Source organism: Takifugu flavidus, chromosome 17, assembly GCF_003711565.1.
Source record: "Takifugu flavidus isolate HTHZ2018 chromosome 17, ASM371156v2, whole genome shotgun sequence".
Lineage (NCBI taxonomy): Eukaryota > Metazoa > Chordata > Actinopteri > Tetraodontiformes > Tetraodontidae > Takifugu > Takifugu flavidus.
Window position 1 is genome coordinate 2,985,869 of NC_079536.1, and position 15,309 is coordinate 3,001,177.

At 43.7% G+C, this 15,309-nt stretch overlaps 2 protein-coding genes across 2 annotated transcripts; one reads left to right on the top strand and one right to left on the bottom strand.

Moving 5' to 3' along the window:
* The first annotated feature begins 510 nt into the window (after positions 1–510).
* Positions 511–7,119, top strand: pks1 (polyketide synthase 1). Its single transcript, XM_057013673.1, has one exon. The coding sequence runs from the start codon at positions 993–995 to the stop codon at positions 5,625–5,627; it is 4,635 nt and encodes a 1,544-aa protein (XP_056869653.1). The 5' UTR covers positions 511–992; the 3' UTR covers positions 5,628–7,119.
* A 3,380-nt stretch (positions 7,120–10,499) lies between these two features.
* LOC130514245 (uncharacterized) lies at positions 10,500–14,001 on the bottom strand. The gene is made up of 5 exons (XM_057013733.1): positions 13,704–14,001; positions 13,347–13,553; positions 13,082–13,263; positions 10,627–12,640; positions 10,500–10,510 (listed from the first exon to the last, which is right to left on the bottom strand). The coding sequence occupies exons 1-5, from the start codon at positions 13,807–13,809 to the stop codon at positions 10,500–10,502; spliced, it is 2,520 nt and encodes an 839-aa protein (XP_056869713.1). The 5' UTR covers positions 13,810–14,001.
* Between the last annotated feature and the right edge of the window lie 1,308 nt (positions 14,002–15,309).

The window sequence follows — 15,309 nt, forward strand, 5'->3', positions numbered from 1 at the left end:
GCAGAGGGGAGGGTTGTGGTGTTGTTCTCCTGAAGCCTCTGAAAGATGTAAGTGTTTTAACAATAATCTGTTCTTGCAATGATTGGATGTAGTGATATCAATGTATCCTATATTTTTCTTCACAAAAGGCCATTAAAGACTATAACAAAGTTTGGGGCATTATCAGCAAAACAGCGGTCAACCAGGATGGCCACTCAGTGACTCCAGTCACAAAACCCTCCATGACTCAGCAACAGGAGTTGTTACAAAGCATTTACTCAGAGTCTGATATTGCACGTGTCCAGTACATAGAGGCGCATGGGACTGGAACCACAGCTGGAGACCCAGTGGAGGCAGGCAGCATCTCAAACGTTATTGCTAAAGCAAAATCGCCAGAATCAGCAAGACTACGGATCGGCTCTGTGAAGGGCAACATTGGACATGCCGAGTCTGCAGCTGGAGTCGCCGGACTGATTAAGGTACTCTTAATGATGAAACATCAGACTATTGTCCCCTCGCTCTTCTACTCAGAAGACAATGCCAGCATAGATGCCAAAACTTTGGGTTTAAGAATTCCAGTTAAAGCTGAAAGATGGAGGCTGGAGGGGTCTTCAGAAAGGGTAGCTGGTATCAATAGTTTTGGCTTTGGAGGCACAAATGCTCATGTGATTGTGAAAGAGTTACGGCAGACTGATGCTCCCACACAGGTCCCAACAGGCTGTCCAAAACTATTTTTAGTATCCGCAGCCTCAGAGAAATCATTGTACCTGTCTCTCACTCATGCCCAACAGAATCTTTGTGGCGATGAGACAGTTGATTTACAGGCACTTTCGTACACTTCAGCATGTAGGCGGAGTCATTCCAAACATAAATATCGGAAATCCTTTGCAGTATCTTCACTCTCCGATTTAAACCATCAGCTGACATCTTCTCTAAAAACAAAGAATGAGTCAACGAAGTCTGATATTCAGCTGGGCTTTGTTTTTTGTGGAAATGGAGTTGCCTACAAGGGAATGTGCAAACAGCTTCTGAGAGAAGTCCCTGTGTTCTGGGACAAGATAAAGAAAGTTGAGAGTGTTTTGCAGCGTCATAAAGGCATCAGCATCAGCCAGTGGCTCAATGGGGAGGATGAGAATGATGACATCAGTACTCCAAGCGTTGTGCAGCCTCTACTTTTTGCAATACAAGTGGGAATTGTAGCGGTCCTGAAGCACTGGGGTGTGACACCTGATATTGTGCTTGGGCATTCTGTCGGTGAGGTTGCTGCTGCTCACTGTTCTGGGCTATTGTCTCTTGAGGATGCAGTGAAAGTGTTGCACCTACGTAGTACTTTCCAAAATAAGGTCACGGGTGGTAAAATGCTTCTGGTCAGTAATGTTTCTGTAGAGGAGGTATTAGAAAACCTTCCAGACTTCTATGGTAAAGTTTGCGTGGCAGCGTTCAACAGCCCCCAGTCCTGTACGCTGTCAGGGGATGCAGATGCTGTGGACAGCCTGCACGAGAAGCTGAGGGTTGTGTTTTCAGACAGAAATCTCTTCGTTCATGAGTTAGATGTCCCAGCAGCATACCATAGCCACATGATGGATCCTATACTAGATGACATTGAGAAAAGTATTGATTTGCTGACAGCTGAAAAAAAACAGTGCAAACTTTTTTCAACTGTGACTGGCAGAAGTTACTCTGCTGGTGACTTTAGTACGGGCAGGTACTGGGCAAGGAACATCCGAGAGCCGGTGTTATTTGAACAAACACTGCGTGCTGTGGCCAAAGATGTGAAAGTGCAGAGAGATGTGGTCTTTGTGGAGATCGGTCCTCGTAGAGCTCTACAAAGGAACATCCAAGAGACTTTGGGTAACTGTACTGTAGTTCTGCCCACCGTCCAGCCAGGGAGCAGCCTCGATGCAGTCATGTCTACCCTGGGAAAACTATTCGAGCTAGGTATCAATGTTGACTGGCACCAAGTCTATCGTGGTTTTGAGACAATGCCCACAACACTTCCAATCTACCAGTTTGACTGTACAAAAAAGGAAGCAAAATGTAATGTTATGAGAAAAGTTGACCAATCAAGATCTTTCACTTCTCATTGTGTTCTATCACAAATCCACTGCGGTGACCAAGAGTACAAATTTACGCTCTCATTAGATACTGCATCGTATCTTTGGGAGCACAAAAACAACGGCGTTCCCATTGTGCCTGGTGCACTCTATGTCGAACTTGCATATGCCTCAGCGATGGCAAACCTGAAGTCAAAGAAACCTGTTTCTCTCCTCCAAGTTAGCATAAATTTCGAGAGACCTTTTACACTGAGATCCAACAGTCATCAGATGAGGGTGAAGCTGGATCTTTCAGAGAATGAAGCATCATTTAAAATACAGTCTTCTGTTGCAACACATGCCTCTGGGACCTACAGATGCACTGATGGATCGCTGTTTGAAGAACCAAATATCTGTCCTGGCATTGTTTTCCAAAGGTGCACTGTGATCCTGAAGAAAAATGACATATATTCGTTTCTTTGTCAGGCAGGCTTCGAATATGGTCCTGTCTTCAAGCAGCTCGACAATGTTCATTTTGGAGATGATTTCAGAGAAGCTGTGACAGTGATTCAAGTTCCTGATGAAATTCTGAAACAGCTTCATGAATATTTCATTCACCCTGTCCTGTTGGACTATTTTTTGCAAATGACAGCTGCTGTGGCCATGAGAAAGCAAAGAGCCAGACCAGGATTCCCCACTGCTATTGGAAGTGTAAGGATATCAGGTCGACTACAAGAGAAGATGGTCATGTACTTACGTGCCACTAAAGACACCCCCAACATCCTAGAAGTTTGTGGCAGCTTTTCCACCCTAGAGGGTCATGTACTGGTGGAACTGAAAGGGGTTGGAATCTCTTTTTTGGGTAGTAGAACAGAAGTTGAGTCGTGCTTCTATCACAATGAATTAATTGCAGTTCCTTCTGAGAGACCCTTCCAGAACTGTCATATAAAAGCTGTGGTCTTTGAAGACAAACTTGGCATTGCTGAAGGACTCAGGCCGTACTTACACGCAGAGTCGGTATTGGTGGAGAACAAAGAACACTGGATGGCAGATGAACTTCACAAAGCAGTCTTACATTTATGTTCCACCAATGTGGAAATGGAGAATGTCCTCTTCCTTTGGGGTGTTGAAGACCTGAGTAACTTATCTTCTGAGAAAATGCTAGACTCCTTGGTGATCTACTGCGAGCTCTTTTGCAGGATTGTTTTAGCCTTGAAAGACAGTAAGCGTTCCTTCACTGTTCGTGTCATAACTCACAGATCATCAGAAACAACTGTGGACCGCATCAGTCCTGGTTTTGTGCTGTCTGGTTTGACAAGGGCCTGTGCAGCAGAGATGGTAGACCTCTCTTTTCAACTGATTGACCTGGCTTCAGTAACTGGTGAAGACATTATGGCTCTGGTTCATGTAATCCACACCTGCAACCTGCAGGAAGTTGTCATCAACAAAGGGAAAGTGTTGACAGCAAGAATAGAACGGACATCAATGGCTGGTAGGGGTTTGTGTGATGGTGATCTGGTGAATTTGAGCAACTTTTTCCTACAAACCGCTGATCCCTACAGAATGGTTCACTTGTCTGCCATCAAATGTGACCCAATTGTGAATGTTCCTGAGAAGTCAGTTGAGATCCGGTTGACAAACATATGCGTGCACACTTGTGATTACTTTCCTATCACCAAATCGCATTTAAAGTATGGCAGGACACTGTATTGGAATGATTATGCTTCAGACAATTATCAGCTTCTGTCCTTAGATTTCAGTGGTGTTGTCTCAGCTGTTGGGAAACATGTCTCCACTCTAAGTTTGGGAGATCACATTGCCTCATGTTATCCAGTTGCTGCCACTGCCGCCAATATTGTTGTTCCTGAATCCGCATGCTACAACACAAAGAGATTCCTGTTCCTGAAAGAGACTCCTTGTGTGTCTTTCTTTATACTGGCGTGGGAAGTCTTGCAGCGAGTGCTGTCTGGGGTAAAACAACAGCACAGGAAGTTGATCATCGTTTCATCCAATTCAGCATCTTCTCTGGTGAAGGTTTTGGCCCTGACAGCAAACAGATCCGGGTGGAATGTTTCCGTCTTGGCGCACTGCAGCAGTCAGCCCATTCAGTTTCAACAGAGTCATGCTATTGTTTTTCTGCCTCCATTTGATAACTCGTGGCAGGGCATGAATGACAGCCGTGGACATGAGAGACATTTTGTATTTGTATGCAGCAACCGCAACACACCAACAATCCCAGACCACAATTTTGCACTGAAGGATGAGCAGGTACATGTGCATTATCTTGATTTAGCTATAGTTCTCCAAAGAGCCAATCTGCAAGCACAGAACAAGAGTATCGCTAACTGGCTGTTGTCTTTAGGGTTGGACAGAGTGCCATTAAAAAAAGGCATCATTCAGCTATCAAGCACAGACAAGCTACAGACCAAAACAATCAGTGATTCCTATTTCAGTATGACAACAGTGCAACAAATTGTTCTAAAGCAGAGAGTTTCCAATTGTCGGACATCAGATATTCCTCTGTGCTCAAAGCCAGGACAACTCTTCAAACAAAACTGTATTTACATTGTAACTGGAGGGCTCTCTGGTTTGGGACTTGAGACTGTCAAGTTTATCGCTCATAATGGTGGCAGTTGCATTGCAACACTGTCTCGAAGTTCAGTAAGTAATGAAAGGCAGTTCGAAATGGAATTCCTCCAGAGACGATATGGGATGAGAATCATCAACGTCCAGTGTGATGTCTCTGTGCCGATGCAGGTAACAGATGCGATCTCAAAGATAGAGGAAGCTTTCCCTTCAAGTCCAATCAGAGGAGTGTTCCACAGTGCAGCAGTACTGCATGACGCATTCATCGAAAATCTGGATCAATCTCTTTTCAGAAAGGTGCTGCAGCCCAAAGTTAAGGGGGCTATAAACCTCCACCGTGCAACACTTCACAAGGGGCTGGATTTCTTTGTGTGTTATTCGTCCATCTCTTCCTTCATTGGAAATCCCTCCCAGTCTAACTACGCAGCAGCCAATTCCTTCCTTGACATGTTCTGCCACTACCGCAGAAACCTTGGACTTACTGGACAATCCATCAACTGGGGTCCCCTGAATGTTGGTCTCTTGTTGAACAAGGACCATTTCCAAAAATTCCTTGAGGCAAAAGGGATGATGGTGATGGATGTGTGCGACATTCACGAGGCCCTCGAGAAGAGTCTAACACTGAACAGACCGCAACAGGTTATATGCAAGTTCAACTTCAAAAATCTGAACATCCATGTACTTTCCCAAAATGCATCTCTCAGAGATCGGCTGGCAGCTCTGGTGATAATTGGGCTTAAGGGTGATACGAACATCGCACCAGATATTGAGTATACGTCATCCCCACATCCCCATGGAAACATGAGGTCAATTGTTAGTGACACCATCAATGTTAGCGAACACGATCTCAACGAGGACACAAGTCTCCAAGCACTGGGGATCGACTCAATGCTAGCCATGACACTGCAGAATAAGATTTTCCAAGAGACTGGTGTCAATGTTCCTCTGGTTAAAATACTAGATCCAAATGTCACACTGGCCACTTTGGAAAGTTTGATAACAAATAAAAATAATCATATATCTATATAACTAATATTCTCACCCACTTTAATAATAATATTATAGTTAGTGTTGTTTAGCAGGAGGCAACTGTTAAGCTCTGCAGTGTACATTAATGCTATTTTTACTGTGTAAGCTATATTTGGATGCTTAGGAAAAGCATACATAGAAACTAGGTGTTAGGCCCCCAAATGCAGACACACATGACTGGGTGAGGTTGGAATTAAGATTTACTGAAAATTTGGTTCAGGGCAAAACCAAGTGGTGTTGGAAGCAGACAAGCATGGTCAAACTGGAGCAGGCTGGGCAGTGTGAACATGCATCTGAAAGGCAATATGTGGGAGAGACTAACAATCAGTTCTGAACTGGAAACAGGAACAATGAAACAAACTTGCATTCAGAGTTTTAGGAGCCAGGCTGTACCACAGGGGGTTAACAACAAATTGGCGACGATTGGGGAGTTGATCAGGCTTTTAAAGTGAATTGCAGGTGTGGGTGATTGGCTGGAGATCGGTTTCAGGTGTGCGTCGATCGCCCGATGGGGGAGAGTCTGGAAGCCGCTCGGACAATAGACAGACAGGGAACCACAGACAAGACACAGATGAGGAGGGGGAGAGGGAAAACACTCGGGACTCCTAACACTAGGGTTCGTAATAAATTGACACTTTATTGTAAGGATTCGTCACCCACTGTTTATAATTTAAAGGTTGGGAGTGATTTGTTTGTGTATGCTTTACAACACTGTCACCATTGTAAGAAATCTAGAGTATAAAGAGAACTACATACGGGTGCACTATATGAAATTATTATTATGTTTAATCATCATTGTGGGCAAATTAAATGGGCTATAAAAGATAGATATAAAACAGTGACAAATTTGTAAATTAATCAACCTTATCATGTGTGTTTGTAGACTGTTTTATTGTGTCAACCTTGTAAACAGAAATGTAATAAAAGCTCTAATTTACAATATGAAGGTTCATTTGTGTCCCTTTTGTTGGCATGTATTACATTTACTGCAACACCAGGTATCTACACAGGTAAATAATTTAAATGCTGTGTAATGATATATATACTGTATATTGAACATATATTAAACATTAACATCATTAACCATGCTGTACATTCATGGAACATGCCAGAATACTGGATTACCCAATTTGCTTTATCATCAACACCATAAAATTATATCAGTCACTGAGGATCAATAACAACTGGTCATGTCCTAGAAATAATAAAAATATATCAAGTTGATAACAGTAAATGTAATTACAGTAAAATACTAAACATGGAATACAATTAAAACAGTTATTAATAAGAATCTGCACTTTATTTGAGATATTTTCAGGAGGTAAATGGAATCAGCTGTAAATAATTATATAATAAACCAGACAATCTACAATATTGTGCCATTGATAAGAGATGGCCCTGCTGTGAACTTAGTCATAATAACATGGGGTTGTGAACTGATAAATTATTTTAGATTACTTTATCTGCATTTCTCAGATATTGTTGTTTTACAGTCTAGTAGAAATATCATTTGCGTCCCCGTCTGGAACTGTCACCTCGATGTGGCTAGAATAGCCACTTTGATCTTCTTCACTCAGCAGACCAATGACTGTGGAAATAGTTGCATTTGGATCCAACAGTTTGACCAAAGGCAGATTCACACCTTTCTCCTGAAAGATGAGGTTTTGAATGGTCATGGCCTGCATGGAGTCAATGCCAAGTGATGAAAGAGGCGACTCATCTCTCAGTTCACTTCTATCCATCCCAATGGTCTCGCTCAAAAGAGATATGACATATTCTCTTGGAGAAACAGCTTGTGTTTCTTTTGCTTGTTCTGAATCCTTGGACTTTTGGAAAGCCTCATTCACCAGCTCAGACAGTCGATTAGTCAAGGCCACATTCTGAGAGAGAATGTTGTACCTGATATTTCTAAAGTGAAACCTGCAAACAGCCTGCTGGGGTCGATTTAGGACAAGGCATTGCTCCAGACTTTTATGAATCTCTGGAACGTCCAGCACCATCATCCCCTTTGCCTCTAGAAAGCGCTGGAAATGCTCCTTGTTTAAAAGAAGACCAAGATTCAGAGCTCCCCAGTTGATGGACTGTCCAGGCAGACCATGTTTACGCCGATAGTGACAGAACATATCAAGGAATGTGTTGGCTGCTGCATAGTTTGTTTGAGATGCATTTCCAAGGAATGCTGAGATGGAGGAATAACAGACAAAATAGTCCAAATTACATTTTTTGGTTGCATGGTGCAAATTTAGAACACCATTTACTTTGGGTCGAAAGACTTTCTCATAAAGAGAGAGGTCAAGGGTCTCGATTAACCCATCATGCAAAACAACGGCACTGTGAAACACTCCCCTGATTGGACAACCGGGGAATTTCTGTCCGATGGCACTGACGACTTTGTTGACCGACTCTGACACAGACACGTCGCATTCCATGGCAGTGATACAGTTTCTACACTGCTTTTCCACATTATCAATCTCTTGTTCAACATCTGGTGAGGGCTTGCTCCTGGAGAGTATCACAACGTACTCGCCTCCTCTCTGTGAGATGAATTTGACGGTTTCAAAGCCCAGACCAGAAAGCCCACCCGCCACTATGTACACTGCTCTCTTTTTGAAAAGTTGTTTTTTAGTTGGCATGATTGGTATATCAGAAAGCTCATGGCCACCATCTTTGTCAAGAGTCAGGAGCATCAGCTTCTTTGAATTGAAGTATGATAGTGGTTTCCACTTGAGGCTGTCAGATTTTACACCCTGAAAGATAACACTTTCAAGGGACAATTTCCTGCTTAGGCTCAAAGACTTCAACCACTGATTAATGTGTGGCCTTTCTACACTCAAGGATCCCTTTTGGAGAATTTCTGGCACTTGGATCGTATGAACACAAACACTTTCCTTGACAATTTCATACATATCCTGTGCAAAGAAGCTCTGAGTTTCACAGATCAAGAGAATCTTCTGGACACCTGGAATTTTGCAAATTTTAGCAATCAGAGTTTCATCAAATGGAGGCAGGATGACAACTGTGTTTACTTGATTAAAAGTTGCCAATGTGTCCTTGTTCTTTCCACCAACAGTCACACTCCAGCCAGATTTGTCGAAGGTAAGCTGCAGGACTTTCACCAGAGCACAATCGGGAACAGATGATACGATCCCCAGAGTATTTTTGGTTCTTGGTAAGGCTCGACATAGTATCTCCCATGCTATCACAAAGTAGGAAACACAGGGTGTTTTTTGGAGAAATGGGAAACGCTTTGTGTTGTAGCACACGTCTTCTGGAACTCTGACACGGCTGGCTGCTATCACAGGATAACAGGAAGCCACGCGGTCCCCCACTTTGAATTTCCTCACATCTTTCCCAATCGCTGTAACAGTACCACAGAAGTCAAGAGCCACAATTTTATACTTCTGAGAGGAGTATTTGTTCCAGTACAAGGTTTGGCCAAATTTGAGGTGGGAGGAGCTAACAGGGAAGTAATCTGATGAATGAACACATATCTTAGAGGGCTGGATTTCAATGAATGTATCACTGACTGGTTGGGCCTCCTCTTCACCATAGATAGCACTTATCTGAGTCATCTCATGTGCATCAGCTGTCTGAAAAATGCATGGCTCAGGGTTTGTGGAGTTAAAATTAGCTTCTGAAAAGCCAGCAATGTCTGCCGGAGTACGGACAATGGCAGGTTTCATCACTAATCCATCTTTAACCACCAACTCTGGGTACTTATTGCAAGGATATGATCTAAGGACCTCATTTAGAGCTGCAATGCCCTTGCTTGAAGTGCTATTCATATCAATAAGCTGAAACTGAAGATCTGGCATCTCTGCAGCAAAAGATCTTGTCATGCCAACAAGAGCAAAACCTGGGTTGATCTCATGCACCGTGATGTCTGATGAACAGTAGGTGACTGCTCTGATGGAATTTGGAAAGTTTATCCGCTTTAGCTCAAGGACTACCTGACGGAAGATCTCACAGCATCTTGCCAGATTCTGCAGGACAGCATCAGATGCAAGAGTGCTGAGATTTTCTTTCCCCCACAAAAACAAGACCTCATCAAAGTTTTTGTCAATGTCTGTAATTTTTAGATTTTTCAAAAGAGAAGGAAATCCTTGGCTTAGGACATCTTTGGCATGTGTTAAGGAAATATATGAAGACCTTGAGTCCAAATATGGTTTAAGGCCTTGAGAGATCCCTATATGGTCACTGAAGACCAAGGCCCGGGATGAAGCAGCAGATGTGATGGATCCAGTGACGACACTGAAAGCATTATGGTAAAAATACTCTTCAACCACATGAGACTGACTGCCAAGGTACCTGACAATCACATGTTTCACCTCAACCAACACCCTTCCTTCTTTATCAGCAAAGCAACCACAAACTTCAAAGTGATCCACACCCACATCTATTGCTCTCAGATAGATGATCATTTCATCCTGTAGGGGTTCATACACAGTTAGACCTCCTATTTTAGCGGGAAATCCTGGTCGCCCAGCAAAAACGTGCTTTACTGTAACTGGGAGAAGCTGCATCAGGAAATCTAACATGACAGGATGAATACAGTATTCGTGTAGCTGAGAGCGAAGCTCTTCTGGAACCCTAACAAATGCATATGCCTCCTTGAGCTCTTCTCCATAGTACACATCAGCCTTGTTCTGGAACACATCTCCATATTGAAAGCCTCCCTGAGAGAGATATCCATAAAACTCCTGAGAATTAACTACAGATTTGCACCTTTTGTAGATGGAGTTTAAAACAATGAATTGCTCCTCAATCAGCCTCTCTTTCTTTGAAACCACAGTGCCAGATGCATACACAGCAGATGGAGATAGTACTGTAAACTTTGTTTCTTCCTCAGTGGGTTCTAGCTGTACCTTCATTTCAAGTGAATTCTGAGCCAAAACAAACGGACTGTGAAAGCTGACACTGATCTGGAGTGAGCAAAGTGGCACTTTTGGTTTCACACTAGCGACGAATGCTGCTAAACCCAACTCTGCATAAAATGCACCCGGGATGATGGGTACGCCATTGTGCTTGTGTTCCTTCAGGTAGAAAGAAGAGTCAGACTTGAGGTCACAGGTAAAAATATTGCTCTCACTTCCTGTATGACAAAGTACAGGATGATGGCTACCCTTGTTGTTCTGCGCTGCTCCAACGATAACATCTCTGTCTGCTAAATCAAACTGGTATTTTGGGATGGGAAGTGGCATTGTCTCATGTCCTCTGTAGAAGGTGTTCCAATTTACATTGACACCCACTTCAAAAAGCTTAGAAACCAATGTTATTGTTTCATGATCTTTCTCTGGCTGCACTGAAGCAAAAACAGTGGTATTGTTGCCTAGAGTTTCCATGATGTTTCTCTGGAGGGCCCTCTTTGGTCCTATCTCCACAAAAACTGTATTTTTTTTCCCTTTGGTCACTGACCTCACTGCCTGTTCAAAGGCTACTGGCTCACGGATATTTCTAGCCCAGTATTCACCGTTGCAGAAATCGTTGCCATGAACTTTGTTGCCGGTCACAGTTGAGAACAACTCTGTGTTAATATTGTTTATCTGCAAAGAACCAATCCTTCCCTTGACTTCTGCCAGGATTGGATCCATCATGTGGCTGTGGTAAGCAGCAGGTACATCCAGAACACGGAGAAACAGGCTTTGAGTGTTGGCGGAGGTTCTCAACTCCCTGTGAAGGCTGTCAATTGCATCTGCATCACCTGAGATGGTGCAGGACTGAGGGCTGTTGAATGCGGCCAGGCAAAGTTTACCAGAGTACTTCGGTAGATGAGCAGTCACGTCAGATACAGACATGTTGCTGACCACAAGCATCTTTCCCCCAGCGACCTTAGTCTGAAGAGTGCTGCGGAAATGAAGGACCTTTAAAGCGTCCTCAAGAGACAAGAGTCCAGAGCAGTGAGCTGCTGCAATCTCCCCAACCGAGTGACCGAGCACCGCATCGGGCTTGACGCCCCACTGGTTAAGAAGCGCGTTAATGCCAACTTGGATGGCAAAGAGGAGTGGCTGGACAACTTGGGGGCTGTTGTTGCTAAACTCAGATTCACAGGCAAGCGTGTCCAGGATGTTCAGGGGACTCAGTCTTTGGTATAGTTGTGCAATCTCTTTAATTTTGTTCCTGAAGAAAGGCTCTTTCTGTAGGAGCTGGCGGCACATTCCATGATAAGTGACACCATTTCCACAAAAGACAAACACTAAATGTGGGTCGGAGAAGGATGGGCTGATATTTTTACCCACAGAGGCCTTTAACTTCTCTTGCAGATCATCCAGAGCTGAAACCACGATGGCCTTCCTGTATCTGTGTTTTAGGTGGCTCCTCCTACAGGCTGATGTGTACACCAGAGAGTCTAGATTGACTCCATTGTTCATTTCCAGATGCCTGATGGTATCTTCTGTTGTTAGAGTTAGAGATTTTAGTGAATTTGCTGACATGACAAAGTACTTGGCTTGTTTTCCATCATGCTTTCGCTCAGGATTATTCTGTTTGTATTGCTTGACAATGGCGTGTGCATTTGTACCACCAAAACCAAAGTTGTTCACCCCGGCGACCCTTGCACCAGATGCGTGCCACCTCTCTGCCGCCCTTGGGATTTCAATCTTTAGTTCTTTGGCATCAATACTGGCAGATTCCTCAGAGTAGAAAACTGACGGAACAATGGTCTGGTGTTTCATCATAAGGAGAACTTTGATGAGTCCAGCCACTCCTGCCGCAGATTCTGTGTGTCCAATGTTGCTCTTCACAGAGCCAATCCAGAGTGTCCCTGAACCAGGAGGTTTGGCTTTAGCAATGACATTTGAGATGCTTTCAGCTTCAGTTGGGTCTCCAGCGGGAGTCCCGGTCCCATGAGCCTCTATGTACTGGACACTGACAAGGTCTGACTCTGAGTAGATCCTGCGTAGGAGGTCCTCTTGTTGTGTCCTGGAGGGTTTGGTGATTGGAGTCACTGAGTGGCCATCTTGATTGACTGCAGTTTTGCTGACAATACCCCAGATATGGTCATGGTCTCGTAAAGCCTGTAAATCAAAGACATTCCTTATTTGGGATTTAAATTTCCAGGATCTAGATTTTCAGGGGCTCAAAAGAATCTCATCAAGTTCTCATATATCACATTAACATAAATTTTGAATAGTCAAAATCTGCCTTACTGCAAATGTTTGCCTGTTTTAAGTGTTTTTATTATCCATCTGATGCTCTGTTGTGGTGCAGAATGATTTAAAACTGTAACATCTCAATATTTCAAGACTCAACCTCATTTTGGTCTGAAATTCTTAAGGGTTTAGCATTCATAGAGGGTTTAGCATTTAACCACAGGCCATTTCAGTTTCCTATCTTTGATTATTTGATGTTCTGCAGCGACCAAAGTTTAGAAAAAGCTTCTGTAACTGCCACAACAGCAACTATGGTGTGGAAATTCTATGATTGTACTGATAGGGCCAAAAATTCACAAGTCAAACCTTCTGCAGAGGCTTCAGCAGAAGAACCCCGCAGCCTTCCCCTCTTCCATAACCATCTGCTTTCGTGGTGAAGGGCTTGCTGGTCCCATCGGGTGAGATCATCTTGGCCTTGCTGAGGGCGACGAACACCCTGGGCTCGATGATGCAGCTGACTCCCCCACAAACGGCCATGTCGCAGTCACCTGAGGTGAGACACCATTTGATGGAACCCACGTGTATTTGAATTGGTCCTTCTTTTAGCCCATTTTGGTTTTCACTTTTGGACCTTGTTTGATGGATTGGCAGGCCAGGTGAAGAGCCACGAGGGAGGAGGAGCAGGCGCAGTCGATGGAGAGCGACGGCCCGGTGAAGTTAAAGATGTACGAAACTCTGTTTGCAGCGATACTCATGGCGAGCCCTGTACCAGTCCAGTGGTTAATTACACTGGGGTGCACGTGGGCGGCGTTGGTCTCGTAATCTCTGTTCATTAGACCTGCGACAAAAATGCCATAAACCTCTACCGTAAAGTACAGTACAGAAGACTGTTATTGCCTTTAATCTTATCTCAGTGACAGTAAAAATCAGATGAGGATGATATCATTTGGCCTGCAAAGAATTTGATCCTTTTGACACGTAACCGTACCAAAAAACACGCCCGTCCTGGTCCCGCTGGCGTCCTCCATGGGAACGCCAGCATCCTCCAGCGCCCTGTAGACACACTGAAGCAGCTGCTTTTGCTGAGGGTCCATCTGTTCCACCTCGCTGTCGCTGATACCGAAAAACTTGTGGTCGAATTCGTTAAACCTGAAGAGCAGATGGGAATATTAAAAAGCCGTAACTGTCTCATATTATTTGGAGTCCAGGCTACGTACCCATCGATGAGTGCGGCTCTGGCCGTGCGAGATTTCCCCGCTTTGTTGTCGTCAGGGTCATACCAGCTCGCCACATCAAATCTCTCTCTGGGAATCGGCACAGAGCAGTTTTTCCCATCTACCAGGACCTTCCAGAAATTATCAAGCCCTTCTCCTGTTGGGAAGGAAGCCTGTTAGCTGCGGCGCTAATGTGGAGGACTGCTTAAAGAATCAGTATAGTTCTTTGGGGGCTTTGCAGATATTATAGAGATATAATTATGTTCAGATGCTGTAATTTTCATTATTACAGTTTTTTTCCCCCGGCAGATTCTTTTTTGCATGATAGTCATTTAAAAGTGGGTAAAGCAACAGGACATGTCAGGAGTTTAAACATTTTTACATATTTTAATCATAAATTCCACTGTGGGAAGCTTTCAGCTGTGCAGGAACAGAAAACTGATATAATTATAAGGTTGTGCATAATGATTGTGATTAGATTTAACTAATTGTCTAATTTACATTTTCTCCTGGGCTTGATCAGTTTTATTGTACAGCTGATGGTTTTGGCTATCACAGTTTCATCATAAAAGCTAGAAATGAGCCACAAAAGCAACAACTCTGTAAAATGAGTAAAACAGAAATATCAGCTTTTTCCATAATTATTCGTTTAGTGACAGAAGACTGTGAAAGCAGTTATTACAATAAAGAGATCATTTTACTTTCAATTCAAGACTGTAATCGGGAAACAAACAAGAAAATCTCATTTTAATGTCAGATTTTATCTCCATCCAGCAGGTTGGAAGATTCTGCAGCCTTCTCAGAACGTTTCCTTTGATCTTATTAGAGTTACAATCAGAGGGAGGAAAATAAATGAAAACGTCAGAATAATAGTGAGAACAGCCCTGATTGTCTGACTTTGGTGGACTCACCGCCGGGGAAGTTGCAGCCGATGCCGATTACGGCCACAGCGTCTTCACCTTCTTCCATTCTAACTGAGGGAATTCACCAAAGCCTCATTCACCAAATCATCACTCCTTCCCCACTCATCCCGTCCAGAACGCAATGATGTCAAACTAGTGCGAACCGGCCCTCTTCAGTTGTGCATCGGTGGATCTTTACATCCATCAGAGTGGCCCTGGTTTCAGCGCCGCCCCTGTGGCTGATTCTTATAGGCCTCCTCTTTATCAAACATTAATGCATGGCTGTATATGTGACCATGGAGATGAAGGAGTTCACTGCACACATTTACAGCGTCTCGCCAATGATTAGCCGGAGTTAACCGAGTACATCAGGTAATCAGGCTTATCAAACGATCTGGCTGATTGAGGGAATGAAAGAGGAGGATTTGGACGGTGGTTTTTACATCCCGTCGGCTCCAGCTGAGGAGAAGCAGGTGGG